The sequence below is a fragment of the Ricinus communis genome, chromosome 1 (assembly GCF_019578655.1).
Source record: "Ricinus communis isolate WT05 ecotype wild-type chromosome 1, ASM1957865v1, whole genome shotgun sequence".
Classification (NCBI taxonomy): Eukaryota; Viridiplantae; Streptophyta; class Magnoliopsida; order Malpighiales; family Euphorbiaceae; genus Ricinus; species Ricinus communis.
The window spans coordinates 542,917-557,356 of record NC_063256.1 but is presented as its reverse complement, the minus strand read 5'-3'; the positions used below and the strand labels follow the sequence as shown (position 1 = coordinate 557,356).

Sequence of the window (14,440 nt, the reverse complement as noted above, 5' to 3'; positions counted from 1 at the left end):
GCTAACTTCTTTATCATTGATTATATGCCGTTCAAAACTTAACTGTGGTCTGAAATCAGTAAGATATGTTTTCTGAAGGCAACGAGGTTATTAAGTGCGGTTTAAGAATATTTCCAGCATTTTATCGCAAACAGAGACAACGAATGCAAACGACAGAATTTCCATTGGAATCTCGAATCACTTAATCCAACGACATATAGCTGATAGCGAACGACATAGGACTCAGGGGATTACTATCGTATTGGCCAACATTGACACCAAGCCTTAATTAACGACAGATTATCTGGTTTATATAGTTAAAGACGGCGCGATTGGATTAAGAACAAACAAAACCTCCAATTTAGGCTTTTGGTTTTGGGGAGGTAAAGAAATGACTCCATTTCTAACAGCCACAAAAATTGTTTCCAAGCTTCCACGTAACTTTGTCGTGTAATCCGTACGACACTGTCGTTTAGTTGAGAAAAGGGTAGGAGAGAGAGAAATATTACTTTATTACCATTGAATCACATAAAAGTATTTTTAATCTCGTTTTCAAGAGTTTGTTGAGAGAAAAGGAAAGCTAGGGCAACCTATAATACAAAAGTCAGTGAACAGGAAAATAAATAAATAAATTTATTTATAACTACTTCATTCAAGCTATCAGTCCCCGTTACTTTGCTTTTACAACACATATTTTTAATTTTATTCTCAACCCAACCCTAATTTGATCCAATCTTGAGGGCTTTTATTGTCTTCATAAATGAACAAAAGCATGCCCATTTGTCAATCATTTGTAATTTCGTTGATCCATGCCTCCATGCAGTGTCAAAATCGGTTCTGTTGTTGTGTAATTCGTGCGTTTCTAGATTAATTTCCTTCTTTTTTCTTTGTCTAATAATTTTCGGGATGTATATAGAGGAAGTGAAGGAAGAGGAAGAGGAGGTGAATAGAGGAAGAGATAATAAAATTAGAAGCAGTGGCGTTGTGATTTTGGACGCGAAACGGGTTTTAGTTGGAGCAGGAGCTCGTGCTTTGTTTTACCCTACCTTGTTTTATAATGTTCTAAGGAACAAGCTTCAATCTGAGTTTCATTGGTGGGATAGGGTTGATCAGGTATTTTCTGCTTCTTCTTCTTTCCTTTAAATTAATTTTTCCTTTATATATTATATGTATTCTGTTTTTTGGATTATGAGATTGGTTTCAACTCATACTATTGAGAAATATTGAACTGAAAAATGTGTCAAATGGCTTCAATTTTGAACCATAAATGCTACATCTCACCGGCAAAGGAAAGAGAAGAAATGAATCGCCTTGCTTATTCAAATCATGGAATTCAATAATTTAGCAAGCATGCCATTCAACTAATTTCCCAACATTTGCCTGCTTTTACTTTTTTCTTTTCCTTTCAGTTCATATTGTTAGGTGCTGTTCCCTTTCCTACTGATGTTCCTCGCTTGAAAGAACTTGGGGTTTCTGCTGTAGTTACCTTAAATGAACCCTATGAGACTTTGGTCCCTACATCACTATATCATGTGAGTTCTTGTGTTCCATGTTATGTCTATCTCATTTACAAAAATATTATTTTTTAAATTTGAAATGAATGTTGATATACATTTATCATTAAACTATAAAATGGAACTTCTAATTGATGGTTTTGAATTAAATATTGTTCTCAAATAGCCCATGGTACTAGTAGTTGCTACCATATGCCAGTACACAAACTTGTGGATATATGTGCATGAGTTCCAATTACTTGTATAATTGTAATTGACTTGCTTTTGTAGGCTCACAATATTGTTCATTTGGTCATTCCAACTAGAGATTATCTGTTTGCTCCATCATTTGCTGATATATGCCAAGCTGTAGATTTCATTCATGGTATGCATGCTCTTGGTGTTCTGTTCTTCTTCCGTTTGCAGCTTTCTTTTATTGGTTTTTTCCTCTCCTCCTTCAGTGTTATCATGCCTTCTTAATATTGGTTTCTTCTTATTGATAATTCCTATTTGCCAACTCTTTTGAAGAAAATGCCTCCCTTGGGAAGACGACTTATGTTCACTGTAAGGCTGGTAGAGGGCGCAGTACAACCATTGTTCTCTGTTACCTTGTATGTTCGAATCAAATTCAACTGATTGATTGACTGCATCATTAGCATTCTTTTAACCTATTTGATATTGTTTCTTCTGGCTCTAAAACAGGTTCACCACCAGCACATGACACCTGATGCTGCATACAAGTATGTGAGGTCTAATAGGCCAAGGGTATTGTTGGCCCCTTCCCAGCGGCAGGTATGTTCTATAATAGGAGCTATTAGCCATTCTGCACATTTGCCTCTGACATGCCTTGCTGTGTGATCGACAATCCTTTCTCTCTATGGGTGTGTCTGCAAACCAAATTACAACCGCAAAAAGTTTCTCAACTTGAAAAAAATAAAAGAAAGATAGAAGGAGAAGTTAATTGGACAACCATCTTCCTGAGCAGGCTATTTTGTGGGTGACGTGGAATTTGCAGAGACCAGTGAATTGAATATACTGGTTTTTTTACTATAAAGCTTAATTCCTTCTAATTTCTGAACTCATTCTATTTCCATTATGACATACAGGCTGTTCAGGATTACTATCTTAAGGTGAAGAAAACTGGCAATCCTGGTTGGATAGCAAAGAAAACATCAAATTATCTAATAGAAGAAGAGGTCAAACAGGACTTGGCAATGTCTGAAGATGGTTCATTTGTGGTGGTAACCAAATCAGATCTTGATGGATATGATGTTGGGCGTGAATCAATTGTGGGGAATAACAAGATTTTGGGTGAACTTAGCCTGGTTTGCAGGGTTCAGTTTGCCAGTCAGGTAGCAATTTCCAGACTTTCATGTCTGTGGCTTGGATGCCATGCAAACCAGAAATCCTCAAGGAAAGAGCTTGAGGGCTCTGCTGGAGATGACCAGTTAAGAAGTCTTACTGTTGATATCCAAGTTCATTGAGATGTCAAAATCTACAGGAGGTGTGATTTCTGGGTTTTATTTGTTTGTTCTTTAGTTTTCGTTGGATCGACGCAAGAAAAGTGAATATTTTAGAAGAGTGCCTTTTTTTTTTTTTTCCCTTTCCTGTTGTGTTCTTTTTCGTGGTTTGGGATAAGAAATGGGAGCTATGAAGAAGATGGTAGCATCCCTTTGTCGTTTCAGTTGATATAGATCTTCTAGTGGAGCAACAAAAAATTTGGCAGGCAATATTCTAGATGAATAATTTTTTCTTGAATGAGTTTCTATGGCTGAGTTATGCTGTTATAAAAGGCAAGAATTCCGGGATTGTATTGTCAGTATGTGCACATGATATATATGCCATATTCTATTCTAATCAAGGCTCATACACTTGTATATTGAATGAATAAGGGGCATTACTTGTTTCGGGTTACAATCCTTTGCTCCAATCTTGGCTGTAATGAGATCAAAAGAAATAAATTTCTTAATTTCTTATAAACATAAGTTCACAAGTTTATGCAAGAATTTAATTTATTTACTCAAGGAATTGAAAGTTGTTTGAAGGTTCGAATCTCCGTTGTAATTCTTCTACAGTCTTGCTTATTAGGTTAAGCATCAATATAATAATTTAATTGTGCACAATTGGTGTTAGTGTTTCTTATCAAGTAGCTCGTAAGTATTATCAATCTTTTATAGTAGCTTAAATAGAACACTAGGAGAGAAAGAATGACAATTGGGAGCTTTGCATTAATGTAGAATTTCTCATGACCTCCAATGGTAACTGTGCATGTAATTTTTAACACAAACATATCAAGCATGTTTTCAATATTCAGGTTACATAAAATTAACCCGTGAGGAATATAACCATAAAAAATGTTGTCGCTAATTCATAATGACACTGGAAATGTGTCGCTAGAAATAATCTGCAAGAAAATCATCGATAAAAGCATATATTTAACGCGTCGTCTTTTACTGCCTTCACGGGTTTTAGAGACCCATCCGGCGACAATATTGTTTTGGATGCAAGTTCAAGGTGCATAAATGGAATATGAGAAAATATTGGGAGGAAAACGAGATTTTGTTCTTTCCCTTCTAGAAACCAAATTCAAGATAACAAAAAGGCCTTGAAACAAAGAAAAAAATAGTTGTATGCTACGCAGAGGCGATGCTAATGACTACGCTGTCTACCTCTCCTCTTTCTCTTCTCAAACTATCTTTGCCTTGTAAGTTTTTCCACTCGCTCTAACTGCTGTCTGTTGCATGTCTCTGTAATACAATAATCTAAATTCCAAAATGCTTTCTTCAATGATTAGAGGACTCTTTAATTTGCATTTTCTGGGCATTACCCACCTCACTTTTTACTCACTCTCTCTATTCAAATTGTACTTTCTATAGCAGAATTATGGGGTCAAGTTCGCATTTTGTGGGTAATACCCACTTCATTTGTATACATAATTAGCTAGGCATATCACTGTTTGGAATGATTGTTTTCTTTCCCCTATTTGTAAGTGGAGATTGCTTACTTGCACGTTCTGGCAGATAGAACCCTTCCAGCTTCTCCCACTTTAGCTAATATCTCGGCGTCAAAGAAGTCTACAGTGCGCTGCTTCGATGATGATAGGTGACACATTAAAATCATTGATCTCATTAAATGCTTATTCTCAAATTTTGTTAGTTTCTCATATGAACATTTACTTGTACGGCAGTTTGCGGAACGGATATTTATTACATTGTGAAGAGACATTGAGGCGAAGGTTTCTCCTTTTCTTTTCTGCCTCATCATCAGTGCTATTGTTTCAAACTTTGCCTTCTTTTGGAAAGACAAAGAGTAAGAATCCATATGATGAAAGACGCTTGTTGGAGCAGAATAAACGAGTACAGAAAGAAAATAATGCACCTGATGACTTCCCGAATTTTGTTAGAGAAGGTGCCTTTTAGCAATCTGATATTTTTCTTTGAATATGACACTTCATGAACTGAAATGATCTTCCTTTCGAAATTGCTATGCACTATAACATATCTAAACATGTGGAATTGAGGATCATATGTATGAAAATATTCAGGTTTTGAGGTTAAAGTAGTGACATCAGAGAATTATGTAAAGCGTGACTCAGGGCTTATATATCGGGATTTTGAAGTTGGTAATGGTGATTGCCCAAAGGCTGGTCAACAGGTTTTTCTTTCATTTGCTTTTAAAGCTATAGCTTCTTTCTGTTTATCATTGGATTCGATAATATGCTTCAGAAAATGAGTGTTAGAGTTAGAATCCTTGCCAGTTTATCTGATGCAGTTTGAAATATAAGTTAGAATTTAGATGTCTTTCTCAATGAACATAACTAAAAGACACCTTTATGTTAAATTTGTAATGGTTCTTAGATTCCGCAAAATTCAAGTATGAAGTGGAGAAAGTTAGCTTTCCTAGTTTTGTTTGATTCTATTTAGAAAAATGCATTAAAATATCATTGCTATCCTTTTTTGGCTCTCTATGTCTTTTATCTGTAGGAGGTTTTCCTCCATTAGCAGGTTCTTCCGGAAAATTCCATTCATTCTAGTGTGGAGGGCAGGCAGGCCTATATGAAATGGAGAAAGTTAGCTACTTGTGTTTGATTCTATTTAGAAAGATGCATGAAAATATCTTTGTTGGATGGTTTTTGATAGAATCATTAATATCTTACCAGTCGGTTTTATAACTAAAGCTGTAGAAATGCTGGGTTTACCTGAACCAAATGGTGACGATTTAGAAATCAATTGGTTAGGAACTAACATTTCGAGATGAAACTTTGAATTTATGTATTTCATTCTTGAGCTGCAATTGATTTGGGAATCTTGCAGGTCACCTTCCACTATGTTGGTTACAATGAGTCTGGCCGTCGCATTGACAGCACCTACCTACAGGGTGCTCCTGCCAAAATCCGCATGGGCACCAATGCATTGGTTCCAGGTGTAAAAACAATTTTTCAGAAATTATTATAGTCCAAATTGCCCTCTTGCTGGACTACATGCTACAGAGTTTCTTACCCTTGCCCTAAACCTGTTTTTTGCTTTGGATCTTTTCAAAGGGAACCATACAATAAAACTAGAAATTAAAGAAAATTCTTCTTAACGCAGGGTTTGAAGAAGGAATTGGAGACATGAGACCTGGGGGCAAGAGGAGGCTAATCATTCCTCCAGAACTTGGGCCGCCGGTCAGTTAATCTTCAACATCCCCCAATCACGCACCCACCCTCCCATTATGCACATGCAGTATGAATTGCATTTGTTTGACAACTTAAAAGCTAGCTGTTTCAGTTTTTCCTAATTCATTAAGAAATCTGATTCTTTCCAACATAACACTCATAAAAAAGCATCCAATGATCTATAGGTTGGACCCTCCACATTTTTCAGCTCAAAACAGTTTGAAGTGTTCGACGTGGAACTTCTCAGCGTCCAGGATTGTCAAAGGAGGACAATAGCATTTTACTCTGATGTTGTATGTAATTGACATTTTTTTTTCTCTCCCTTGTCTCTTTTCCTTTCTTCTCTCCATTTACAAAGAATTCACTTTTCAAACAGAGGTTTTGTGTGAATATTTGAATGGCGAGTATATTAATTGAACACAAATTGCTACATCTTCTGGCTGATCTCCTGTGGCTTTATCGTTTTCTCTCTGATAATTGATGACCCTTGTCTGATGTTAGGAAAGAGAACAACTGCTCATGCTATTAAACCAGTTGTAATTGGAGGCGGAAAGATATAAAGCTTTTTCTTTTTCTGTTTCTTTGTTTTCTGTTTTTAACGTAGCTGAATCCGAAATATTATCTGTTGCATGGTTAGCTGCCAGCATCAGGGTCGACTGGCCTCTGAGAGCTGGTAATATCAGCCTAATTATACTCTGTTTACTCCAAAATTCCAGATTTGGGAAGTTTAAACCAAAGTTTTACTATAGGAGTCTTTGGACCCATGATCAGCTGACTGTAAACCAAAATTGAACCTTTCGTTTGTGCTATGTTTTACTTTCTCATTTTGAACCTGATGAGACAATAGGAAAGATAGATTAATGTCAAGGATCTCCAATCTCTACCGTTGCGCTAATTTTCAACAGGCTGCAGACATCCATTCTCGCTGCGTTGCTGATCATTCAAGGAAAAATGAATACATTAAATGCCCTCACCTTAACGATCAAATTTCAAGATAGCTTCGTTTCTAAAAGCGGATTTTTTTTTTTTTTTTTACAAATAATTTATACAAATGTACACGGTAACATAATATCATATAGCAATTACTGCGGCCAACAAGAGGCCCAATTCATCATCATCATCATCTAACAAGCATTTAATTAATGGCTTCTGCAGGAGCTCTCCGATAAACAACTATCTCGTCTGAAACTGCTTTAGCATGATACTGCCCATAAAATGCATAAATCCCTACCATGGTGATACTGAGGACAACAAATCTCACCCATGCTTCATGGTGCAACTGCATAAAGAACAATTCAACCACCATCAATCTGTTTTTTAAATAGAAAGCTCAAACATAGGTTACAATATTGAGTGGTTTTGTCAAAATGGGACTTCATAGCATACCTGAGCAAACAAGAACATGTTGAAAAAGATGCTAACGGCTGGCACAATTGGAACCCAAGGACAAGAAAACCCAGGAGGATCAGTGTAAACCTGAGAAGAATAATAACACAAGCATTAGAGGATTCAAAAATAACACAGTAAATCAAAGAGCTGTGCCGACCTTAGACCACTAGTTATTGCATAACTTTGCAAGAAAGGGAAAAAAAAAAAAAGCAAAAACCAAATCAAACAATTCCGACTTTAGAATGGTTTTTCTTTCGTTATGATTATGGCCAAGCTATAATTGATATACAAACAATACATCTGATCCTTTCGTGTCTTGAGCAAAACAAAATCAAATGATAAAATATCAAAAGGCCCCTCTCAGTTTCAGCAACTACCTAAATTTGATCTTTTGATGCGCAAAAAGAAATAAACAAAGAGGAGAGAAAATCCTCATTGCTATCACAATCAAGAGAAGCTGCATGCTAGAGATCAAAACTGTCTAAAGGCAAGAGATCATGAATTCATATTTCATCAATGTAGATAATTAATGTGCATACTTGAAGCAACTTTTACAATTGCCCCTAACATCCTACAGTATCATCACACAGCATTATAGCCAATGAAAAGTTAAAGCATATATAGAACAATATAACACTCACTTGGCGGAAATAAAGAGCTGAGGCAGCAAGTACTGCAATAAACACTGCTACAGCCAGAAAAATAAATGAAGCACCATAGCGATACATCAGCCCAGAAGAGAAGCCACAGCAGGCAACTATGATGAGGCAGATGACTCCTTCCTGCCAGGCTGAAGTCCATCTTGAAGAAACATGACTCACTGCCTTATCCTTCCAGCGAAGAGTCACAACACAAGCTGAGACAACAGAATAGCCTGTCTGCGAACAGCTAATAAGATGTGAGGCACAAATAACCCACTAATAATAATAATAATAAAATATTCTAGCTAGGGTCTTGCTGACTAGCATAATACTTCATATACATTCCTAACTATGTAATCTACACGTCACAGAATGCCTTGCTCCTTGTGCATTGGTCCAAATTTTCCAGGACCTGGTAGATGTGTCGTGATGTGGTATACAATGCCAGTAGTAGTTCAAAAAGAAAGGTTGCACCTAAACCAGAAAAGAAATTAAATTTACCCTATAATTTGGCAGAGAAAAGTTCAGAATTCATACCAATGAGCCGACTGAAAGAATGTGTGAGAGCACATGGACATTAAATAATCCCCCCAAAATGGCAGCAACACTACCAACCCAAACTTGAGAATGAATAGGAGTGTGCTGTGAAGGGTGTACTTTAGCAAATATAGAAGGCAGTAATCCATCCCTTCCAAGGCCCAGGTATAACCGAGACTGCACATGAGAAACATACCATGTTCATATATGTAAATGCTTCCTAATAGCATGCCAATCATTAAAAGTAGGTTGAAGTAATTTACCTGAACATAAAGACCAACTAAAAGAGTGGTTGTAAGTCCTGCAACAGCACCTATGCTGATTAAAATAGAAACATACTTCAGGCCCTTTGATGTAAAAGCTTCAGCCAAAGGAGCATCTTCTCCAAGTAAAGTGTAAGGTACCATCCCAGTGAGCACTAAACAAACCCCAATATACAATACGATGCATATAACAAGACTTCCTATAATGCCAAGTGGCAAATCCTGCTGAAGATCAAACAAAATTCAAGCCAAAAAAAAGTGAAGAATGAGATAATGCAGGCACCACTTTGCACGCTATGAACAGAACATTTGCATCTTGTTCTAAAAAAAAATGAAATATTTGCATAAGCCACAATAAAGAGCACCAGAGTGATTCAGCAACAAAACATGCCTGTGGTCTCTTTGCTTCTTCAGCTGAATTTGCGACTGCATCAAAACCAACATATGCAAAAAACACTACAGTTGCTCCAGTCAAAATCGCTTTAACACCCTTTGGGGCAAAAGGGGACCAATTTGAAACATCAACCTCGAAAGAACCGACAAAGATGACAATAATAACAATGACAACCTGCAGCGGAGGCAAAAGTTTTATAACACCCATCTTGATCTTTTACAATTAATGGTTATAACCTTCAACCTAAATGTTTTAGATTTTTACATATCATGGAAAGATAAACATTGAAAGACAAACCAAATGAGGGGAAAAAAAAGGGAAAGTGAAAGTATGATAAAGCACCTTTGTCACGGTCATGAAAGAGTTCAAGATCGAAGATTCGCCAACACCCCAACATAGAACTACAGTTAGAAGAGCAAGGAGAATCGGTGCTAAGATATTAATAGAAAGTGTTCCCCCAAAGAATTCTTGACCGCCATGTCCAATCCAGCTTGGAATATGATCTTTAAAAACGGGAAACATCTCTAAAATAGTAACTAAATAACTCGCTAAACTCCGTGCAATACTAGCAGCCCCAATGTGATAATCAAGCATGAGTTGGCCGAATACAAGGAAAGCAGTAATTTCATTAAAAGCTGAATACGTGTACAAGTATGCTCCTCCAACAACCGCAGGAAAACGTGAAGCTAACTCAGCATAACAAAGCGCATTTAATATACATGATACTCCTGCTAGTATAAAACTAATCGTAACTCCTGCATTATGATAACAATTTTAACTCAGAATGTCTTATGAATTAAATGCATTATTGGCATTTATATATAAAAATAATTGATAAATAAATAGAGAAGCGAAAATGAATTGAAGCTTAAATGAATAAAATTAGGTGAAAGAAACCTCAAATTGAAGCTAAAGCTATCTTATACAACAAAAGCGGATACAAGTACGTAAAATTTTAGATTATTATTGTGAGAAAGTGAAAATAAAAGGAGATGAGAAAAGAAGCGGAAAAAACGGACCAGGACCAGCATCGCGAGCGACGGTACCGGTGACGACGAAGATACCGGCGCCGATGGAAGCACCGACACCGAGGAGGAGGAGATCGAAGAGACTGAGACGGCGAGAGAGTCCATCGGAGGGATTTGTATGGACGAGAGTATCGAAAGGAGAATTTAAGGGTTTGGTTCTGCGAGCTGAGGACCAACACTGAGAAAACCAAGAAGGAGGAGCTTGGCTCGCGTCGCATCCAGTTTGGCCTCCCATCGTTCAGTTACTAACGCTTGATTTGGTTTCCAGTCTTATTATTATTATTATATTATTCATCACTTTTGTTTTTTCCTCCTTTTTTTTTTTTGGATCAATTAAAAGATTGTTTTTCCTCTTTCGTTTGGTTAAATATAACGTCCAGGTTCATTTTGGTTAAACGCAGCGTTTTGGTTTGCCTTTGTGTTCTTTGTCTCTTTAGCGTTAGTGGTGCTTTCCTGTTGTCATTTGACATACATTTGTGCTGGTTTGCCCGAGAGGTTAAGGGGGAAGACTTAAGATCTTCTGTGCACAAGCACGCGTGGGTTCGAACCCCACAGCCAGCAGCCCAATGATAATTTGTGTTGGAAAGGTGGAGAATTGAGAATTACTAATAATATTTTATTTTAATATTATTTCTGGTAAATTTATAATATATAATTAACTTCAAATAAAATAAAAAGTAAACCATATGTATTATCACCGTATATAAATTTCATAAATACAAGTATGGTTAATTTAGCCAGTATTATTCATTTATGATACATACGGTTATAGAACTAGATTGCATTATTGTGCAATTCTTTAAATTTTGAAATAATAAATAATACAATTCTTGAAAATTTGAAATAATAAATTGCAGTGAGTACTTGCATTTATAAGTAAATATATGGTGATTTATACATGCAAGCGTCAGCTAAAATTTTAAATTTAATCTTTTTATGTATTTACGGTTAATTTTTCAAATATTTTTTTATTACTCATAAAATTCTTACTCGCTACATTTTAAATTATTTAAAATTACTAAATTAAGTATATAATTATTAACTCAAACCCATTGCTCATGAAATATAATCTTCCATTCTGGAAGTATGAATACTGAAAGGTATAACCTGGCAAAAATAAATATACAACATACACTTACTAAAGAAAAGGTTTAGAAATTGATTAACTAATATTAAATTTGTTAATTTTTAAATAGGGGTGAAATTGAAAATTATTTATTAAATTCATATATTGTAGTTATTAAACCTAACATAATTTCCAGGAAAATTGATCATCAATTTATTAATTTTCTGTTAATTCAAATAATAGCAAGAAGACCAATTCTGAGCCGAAAACCTAAGGCGCATTGAGATTTGATTAATTCCAAAATCATTCATGTCCGAGCTGGTTTGCCCGAGAGGTTAAGGGGGAAGACTTAAGATCTTCTGTGCATAAGCACGCGTGGGTTCGAACCCCACAGCCAGCATTTTAAATCTTTTATTTGTTGTTTGCCAAAAGAAAATTAGACTTACTTGGGTTCTTTTTTTTTTTTACATAAAAACCTTGTATTTTAGGCAAAATTTGTTTGTTCTTTACCAAAAGAGAATTAGACTTGCTTATAATCTTGCTAACCCTTGAACTTATGGTATTTTTCTATGCCTTAATTACAATCAAATATATAAATAAAAATCTGTGAATTTCTCTTACAAGTAGGCAAAATGAGCCTTTTTCACATGGTTTGGTTCATTTACTGTATAGGTGAGATTGTGTGGAACTTTCAATTCAAGAATTTAGTTATAAAAACTAAAAAGTTTGCACATAACATTATTAAAATTAAAAAACATTCAAAAATGAAAGATTATGATTAAACCACAAAAACAAAAACAAAAAAAAAAAAAATCACTGATCATGTATATTTTTTTCAATCAAACACATCTTTCTTTATCAATATTATCACTATATGTTGTATAGAATTTATCAAAGTAGTTTTGCACAGTAGGAAGCATATCCTGTTAACAGCACAATTTATAAAGTTATGCTTTTGATGATGTGATTGTTCATGCTTTTCTGATAACAATATTTTGATAAACTTTGTTTTTACAATATATATTTGTCATTTAATTATAAATGGACAAGGGATATTTATATATATATATATAATTTAATTTTTTTTTTATATGTCTATTTTATTTTGACATGTAAATTTTATATATATTTATTTATTTTGATATATATATTTATTTTTAACACGTGAGATTTAAATTTATGTGTAGTTTTATAATTTTTTAATTAATTAATTAATTAATTATATTCCTAATTGAATATTAATTTTAATTCTAAAAATAACATTAATTATATTTTAATATTGTATTAACTAATAAATAATTTTCTAATAAGATAATTATATTAATTATATCTTAAAAATAGCATATTAATTATATTTTAATATTATATTAATTAATAATAAGTTTCTAATTAGATAATAATTATAATTCTAGAAAATGATATCTTAACTTTTTAATATTATATAAATTATAGATTAATTTTTAATTATATAATAAATTTTTACTTTAAAAAAGTAATATCAATTATTTTGATAGTATTAATTTGTATAATATTAAAATTAATTAATTAATATTTTTAGAATAATATTTATATTATTGGACTAATAAAATTTTAAAATTTTAAAAAATTAAAAAAAAAAATTTGTTATTATTTTTTAAAATATTATAAATTAATATTAAATATAAAAAATTATTAAATTATATCATTTGATAATAACAATCGGGTAATCGCACTACGAGTGCGCGACTAATTCCAATAAAAAGAAAGTTACGAAACCCTAATCTAAGCTGAAACTAACAAATGTAGCTAGAAATACAATAAATTCGGTCTATAGTTAGCGCAGGTGCAGTCCATGATCCTCAAGTGCGCGTGGAACACACGTGTCAAACTCATTGATGCTGTGAGGAGACAGACATATTTTCTTTTTTTAATTCCATAAATAACTATCAATTTATATTTACCATAAATGCAAAATTTCACTGAAAAAGCCATACTTTTACTCAAAAGACCACAATAACCTATTATTGAATTTTTTAACTTAATGTTTTATAACTCTTTTTAACCCCTTGTCTATCAAATAAAAGAATTGAAATATATAATTTAGCTCACTAAATTTCTAATACAATAATTGAAATATATAATCCATTGTTATTAGTTTTTCATATTTTCATTCACATAAAATGAAAAAATTTATTTAAAGAGAAGTAAACTCTCTATAAAAAAGACTTAATATCTAACTCAAGTGATAAAAATATTTATTTTTGAGCGAGAGATCTTAAGTTTGAGTCTTTTTCTCTATATTAGATAAGTTTTCTTTTTTGTAGTAATTATAAAAAAATAATTATCCCTTGCTCTTCGTGGTCTATTGATCCTCTTCTAAAAAAAATACTCTAAAAAATTAACACTTTATAAATAGATAAAAACTTATTTTTTAAAGAAAATATAATAAAAATATAATATCTTATGAAAAATAATAACAAATTGAGCAATAGTCTGAAAAGTAAAAACCAACAACAATCCTTTAATTAGTTTTTTAGGAAGGAGAATCTGAAATGACTTAAATAAAAAAATAAAAGAGATTATTCCATAAAGAACAATTGATTTGTAAATTTTTACCAATTGCGAATTTATCAAGCTCATTGCCAAGGCATCTATTAGTAAGGTGTTGTTTGGAAATTAATCTAATAAAGCATAAGAAAACTATTGAAAATAATAAAAAGATTAACAAAAACAGAAAAAACTTGTATTTTATCTTGGGGTTTCTACATTTAACTGCAATAAAGAGAAGCAAAGTATATATATATATATATATATATATATATATATATATAGTTGATTCTATGATTTTTATAGTAGTTTATGATGCATGATAATAAAAAATTAGCAGAAAATGATTATTTTCATCCATGAGTAATCTACTGTGTTCTTATTTTAATTATTATATTTATAGTTAAAAAATATAATTACAATATTAATGCTCAACAATAAAGTAATGCGCTGAATGTGAAAAGACA

General features: G+C 33.2%; 3 protein-coding genes and 2 non-coding genes across 10 annotated transcripts; 4 read left to right on the top strand and 1 right to left on the bottom strand.

The window, feature by feature from the left end:
• The first annotated feature begins 532 nt into the window (after window positions 1-532).
• LOC8265799 (phosphatidylglycerophosphate phosphatase PTPMT2) lies at window positions 533-3,329 on the top strand. The gene is made up of 6 exons (XM_002511558.4): window positions 533-1,092; window positions 1,389-1,511; window positions 1,764-1,857; window positions 2,001-2,083; window positions 2,175-2,264; window positions 2,579-3,329. Exons 1-6 carry the CDS (start codon window positions 886-888, stop codon window positions 2,954-2,956), a joined length of 975 nt encoding a protein of 324 aa, XP_002511604.2. The 5' UTR covers window positions 533-885; the 3' UTR covers window positions 2,957-3,329.
• A 657-nt stretch (window positions 3,330-3,986) lies between these two features.
• LOC8265798 (peptidyl-prolyl cis-trans isomerase FKBP20-2, chloroplastic) lies at window positions 3,987-6,561 on the top strand. 5 transcript variants are annotated; one of them, XM_048376850.1, is made up of 8 exons: window positions 3,987-4,176; window positions 4,349-4,380; window positions 4,493-4,574; window positions 4,660-4,880; window positions 5,017-5,126; window positions 5,786-5,894; window positions 6,062-6,138; window positions 6,338-6,561. In XM_048376850.1, exons 1-8 carry the CDS (start codon window positions 4,103-4,105, stop codon window positions 6,350-6,352), a joined length of 720 nt encoding a protein of 239 aa, XP_048232807.1. In that variant the 5' UTR covers window positions 3,987-4,102; the 3' UTR covers window positions 6,353-6,561. The 5 variants fall into 5 exon arrangements, with proteins under 5 accessions (XP_048232807.1, XP_048232801.1, XP_015584498.2 ...); XM_048376844.1 differs by having other exon boundaries at window positions 3,990-4,176; window positions 6,315-6,561; XM_015729012.3 differs by lacking the exon at window positions 4,349-4,380 and having other exon boundaries at window positions 3,992-4,176; window positions 4,497-4,574; window positions 6,315-6,561.
• A 528-nt stretch (window positions 6,562-7,089) lies between these two features.
• Window positions 7,090-10,789, bottom strand: LOC8289175 (cationic amino acid transporter 9, chloroplastic). Of its 2 annotated transcripts, none has more exons than XM_015729007.3 (8): window positions 10,373-10,789; window positions 9,696-10,108; window positions 9,351-9,527; window positions 8,960-9,181; window positions 8,697-8,873; window positions 8,160-8,396; window positions 7,516-7,605; window positions 7,090-7,408 (listed from the first exon to the last, which is right to left on the bottom strand). In XM_015729007.3, exons 1-8 carry the CDS (start codon window positions 10,614-10,616, stop codon window positions 7,265-7,267), a joined length of 1,704 nt encoding a protein of 567 aa, XP_015584493.2. In that variant the 5' UTR covers window positions 10,617-10,789; the 3' UTR covers window positions 7,090-7,264. The 2 variants fall into 2 exon arrangements, with proteins under 2 accessions (XP_015584493.2, XP_002511602.2); XM_002511556.4 differs by having other exon boundaries at window positions 8,960-9,184; window positions 10,373-10,788.
• Window positions 10,790-10,859: 70 nt separating this feature from the next.
• TRNAL-UAA lies at window positions 10,860-10,942 on the top strand. Its single transcript has one exon. It is a non-coding gene; the product is annotated as a tRNA-Leu (tRNA).
• Window positions 10,943-11,764: 822 nt separating this feature from the next.
• On the top strand, window positions 11,765-11,847 carry TRNAL-UAA. The gene has a single exon. It is a non-coding gene; the product is annotated as a tRNA-Leu (tRNA).
• The last annotated feature ends 2,593 nt before the right edge of the window (window positions 11,848-14,440 follow it).

What these genes read in the sequence shown, in the direction of transcription:
- LOC8265799 (XM_002511558.4), top strand. Translation starts at nt 886, where the DNA reads ATGTATATAGAGGAAGTGAAGGAAGAGGAAGAGGAGGTGAATAGAGGA. An exon ending in CCATTGTTCTCTGTTACCTT is followed by an intron (nt 2,084 to 2,174) that starts GTATGTTCGAAT and finishes GCTCTAAAACAG; the next exon opens with GTTCACCACCAGCACATGAC. An exon ending in TGGCCCCTTCCCAGCGGCAG is followed by an intron (nt 2,265 to 2,578) that starts GTATGTTCTATA and finishes TATGACATACAG; the next exon opens with GCTGTTCAGGATTACTATCT.
- LOC8265798 (XM_048376844.1), top strand. Translation starts at nt 4,103, where the DNA reads ATGCTACGCAGAGGCGATGCTAATGACTACGCTGTCTACCTCTCCTCT. An exon ending in CCCGAATTTTGTTAGAGAAG is followed by an intron (nt 4,881 to 5,016) that starts GTGCCTTTTAGC and finishes GAAAATATTCAG; the next exon opens with GTTTTGAGGTTAAAGTAGTG. An exon ending in GCCCAAAGGCTGGTCAACAG is followed by an intron (nt 5,127 to 5,785) that starts GTTTTTCTTTCA and finishes GGAATCTTGCAG; the next exon opens with GTCACCTTCCACTATGTTGG.
- LOC8289175 (XM_002511556.4), bottom strand. Translation starts at nt 10,616, where the DNA reads ATGGGAGGCCAAACTGGATGCGACGCGAGCCAAGCTCCTCCTTCTTGG. An exon ending in TAGTTGGTCTTTATGTTCAG is followed by an intron (nt 8,874 to 8,959) that starts GTAAATTACTTC and finishes TCTCATGTGCAG; the next exon opens with TCTCGGTTATACCTGGGCCT. An exon ending in CAGCTCTTTATTTCCGCCAA is followed by an intron (nt 7,606 to 8,159) that starts GTGAGTGTTATA and finishes TATTCTTCTCAG; the next exon opens with GTTTACACTGATCCTCCTGG.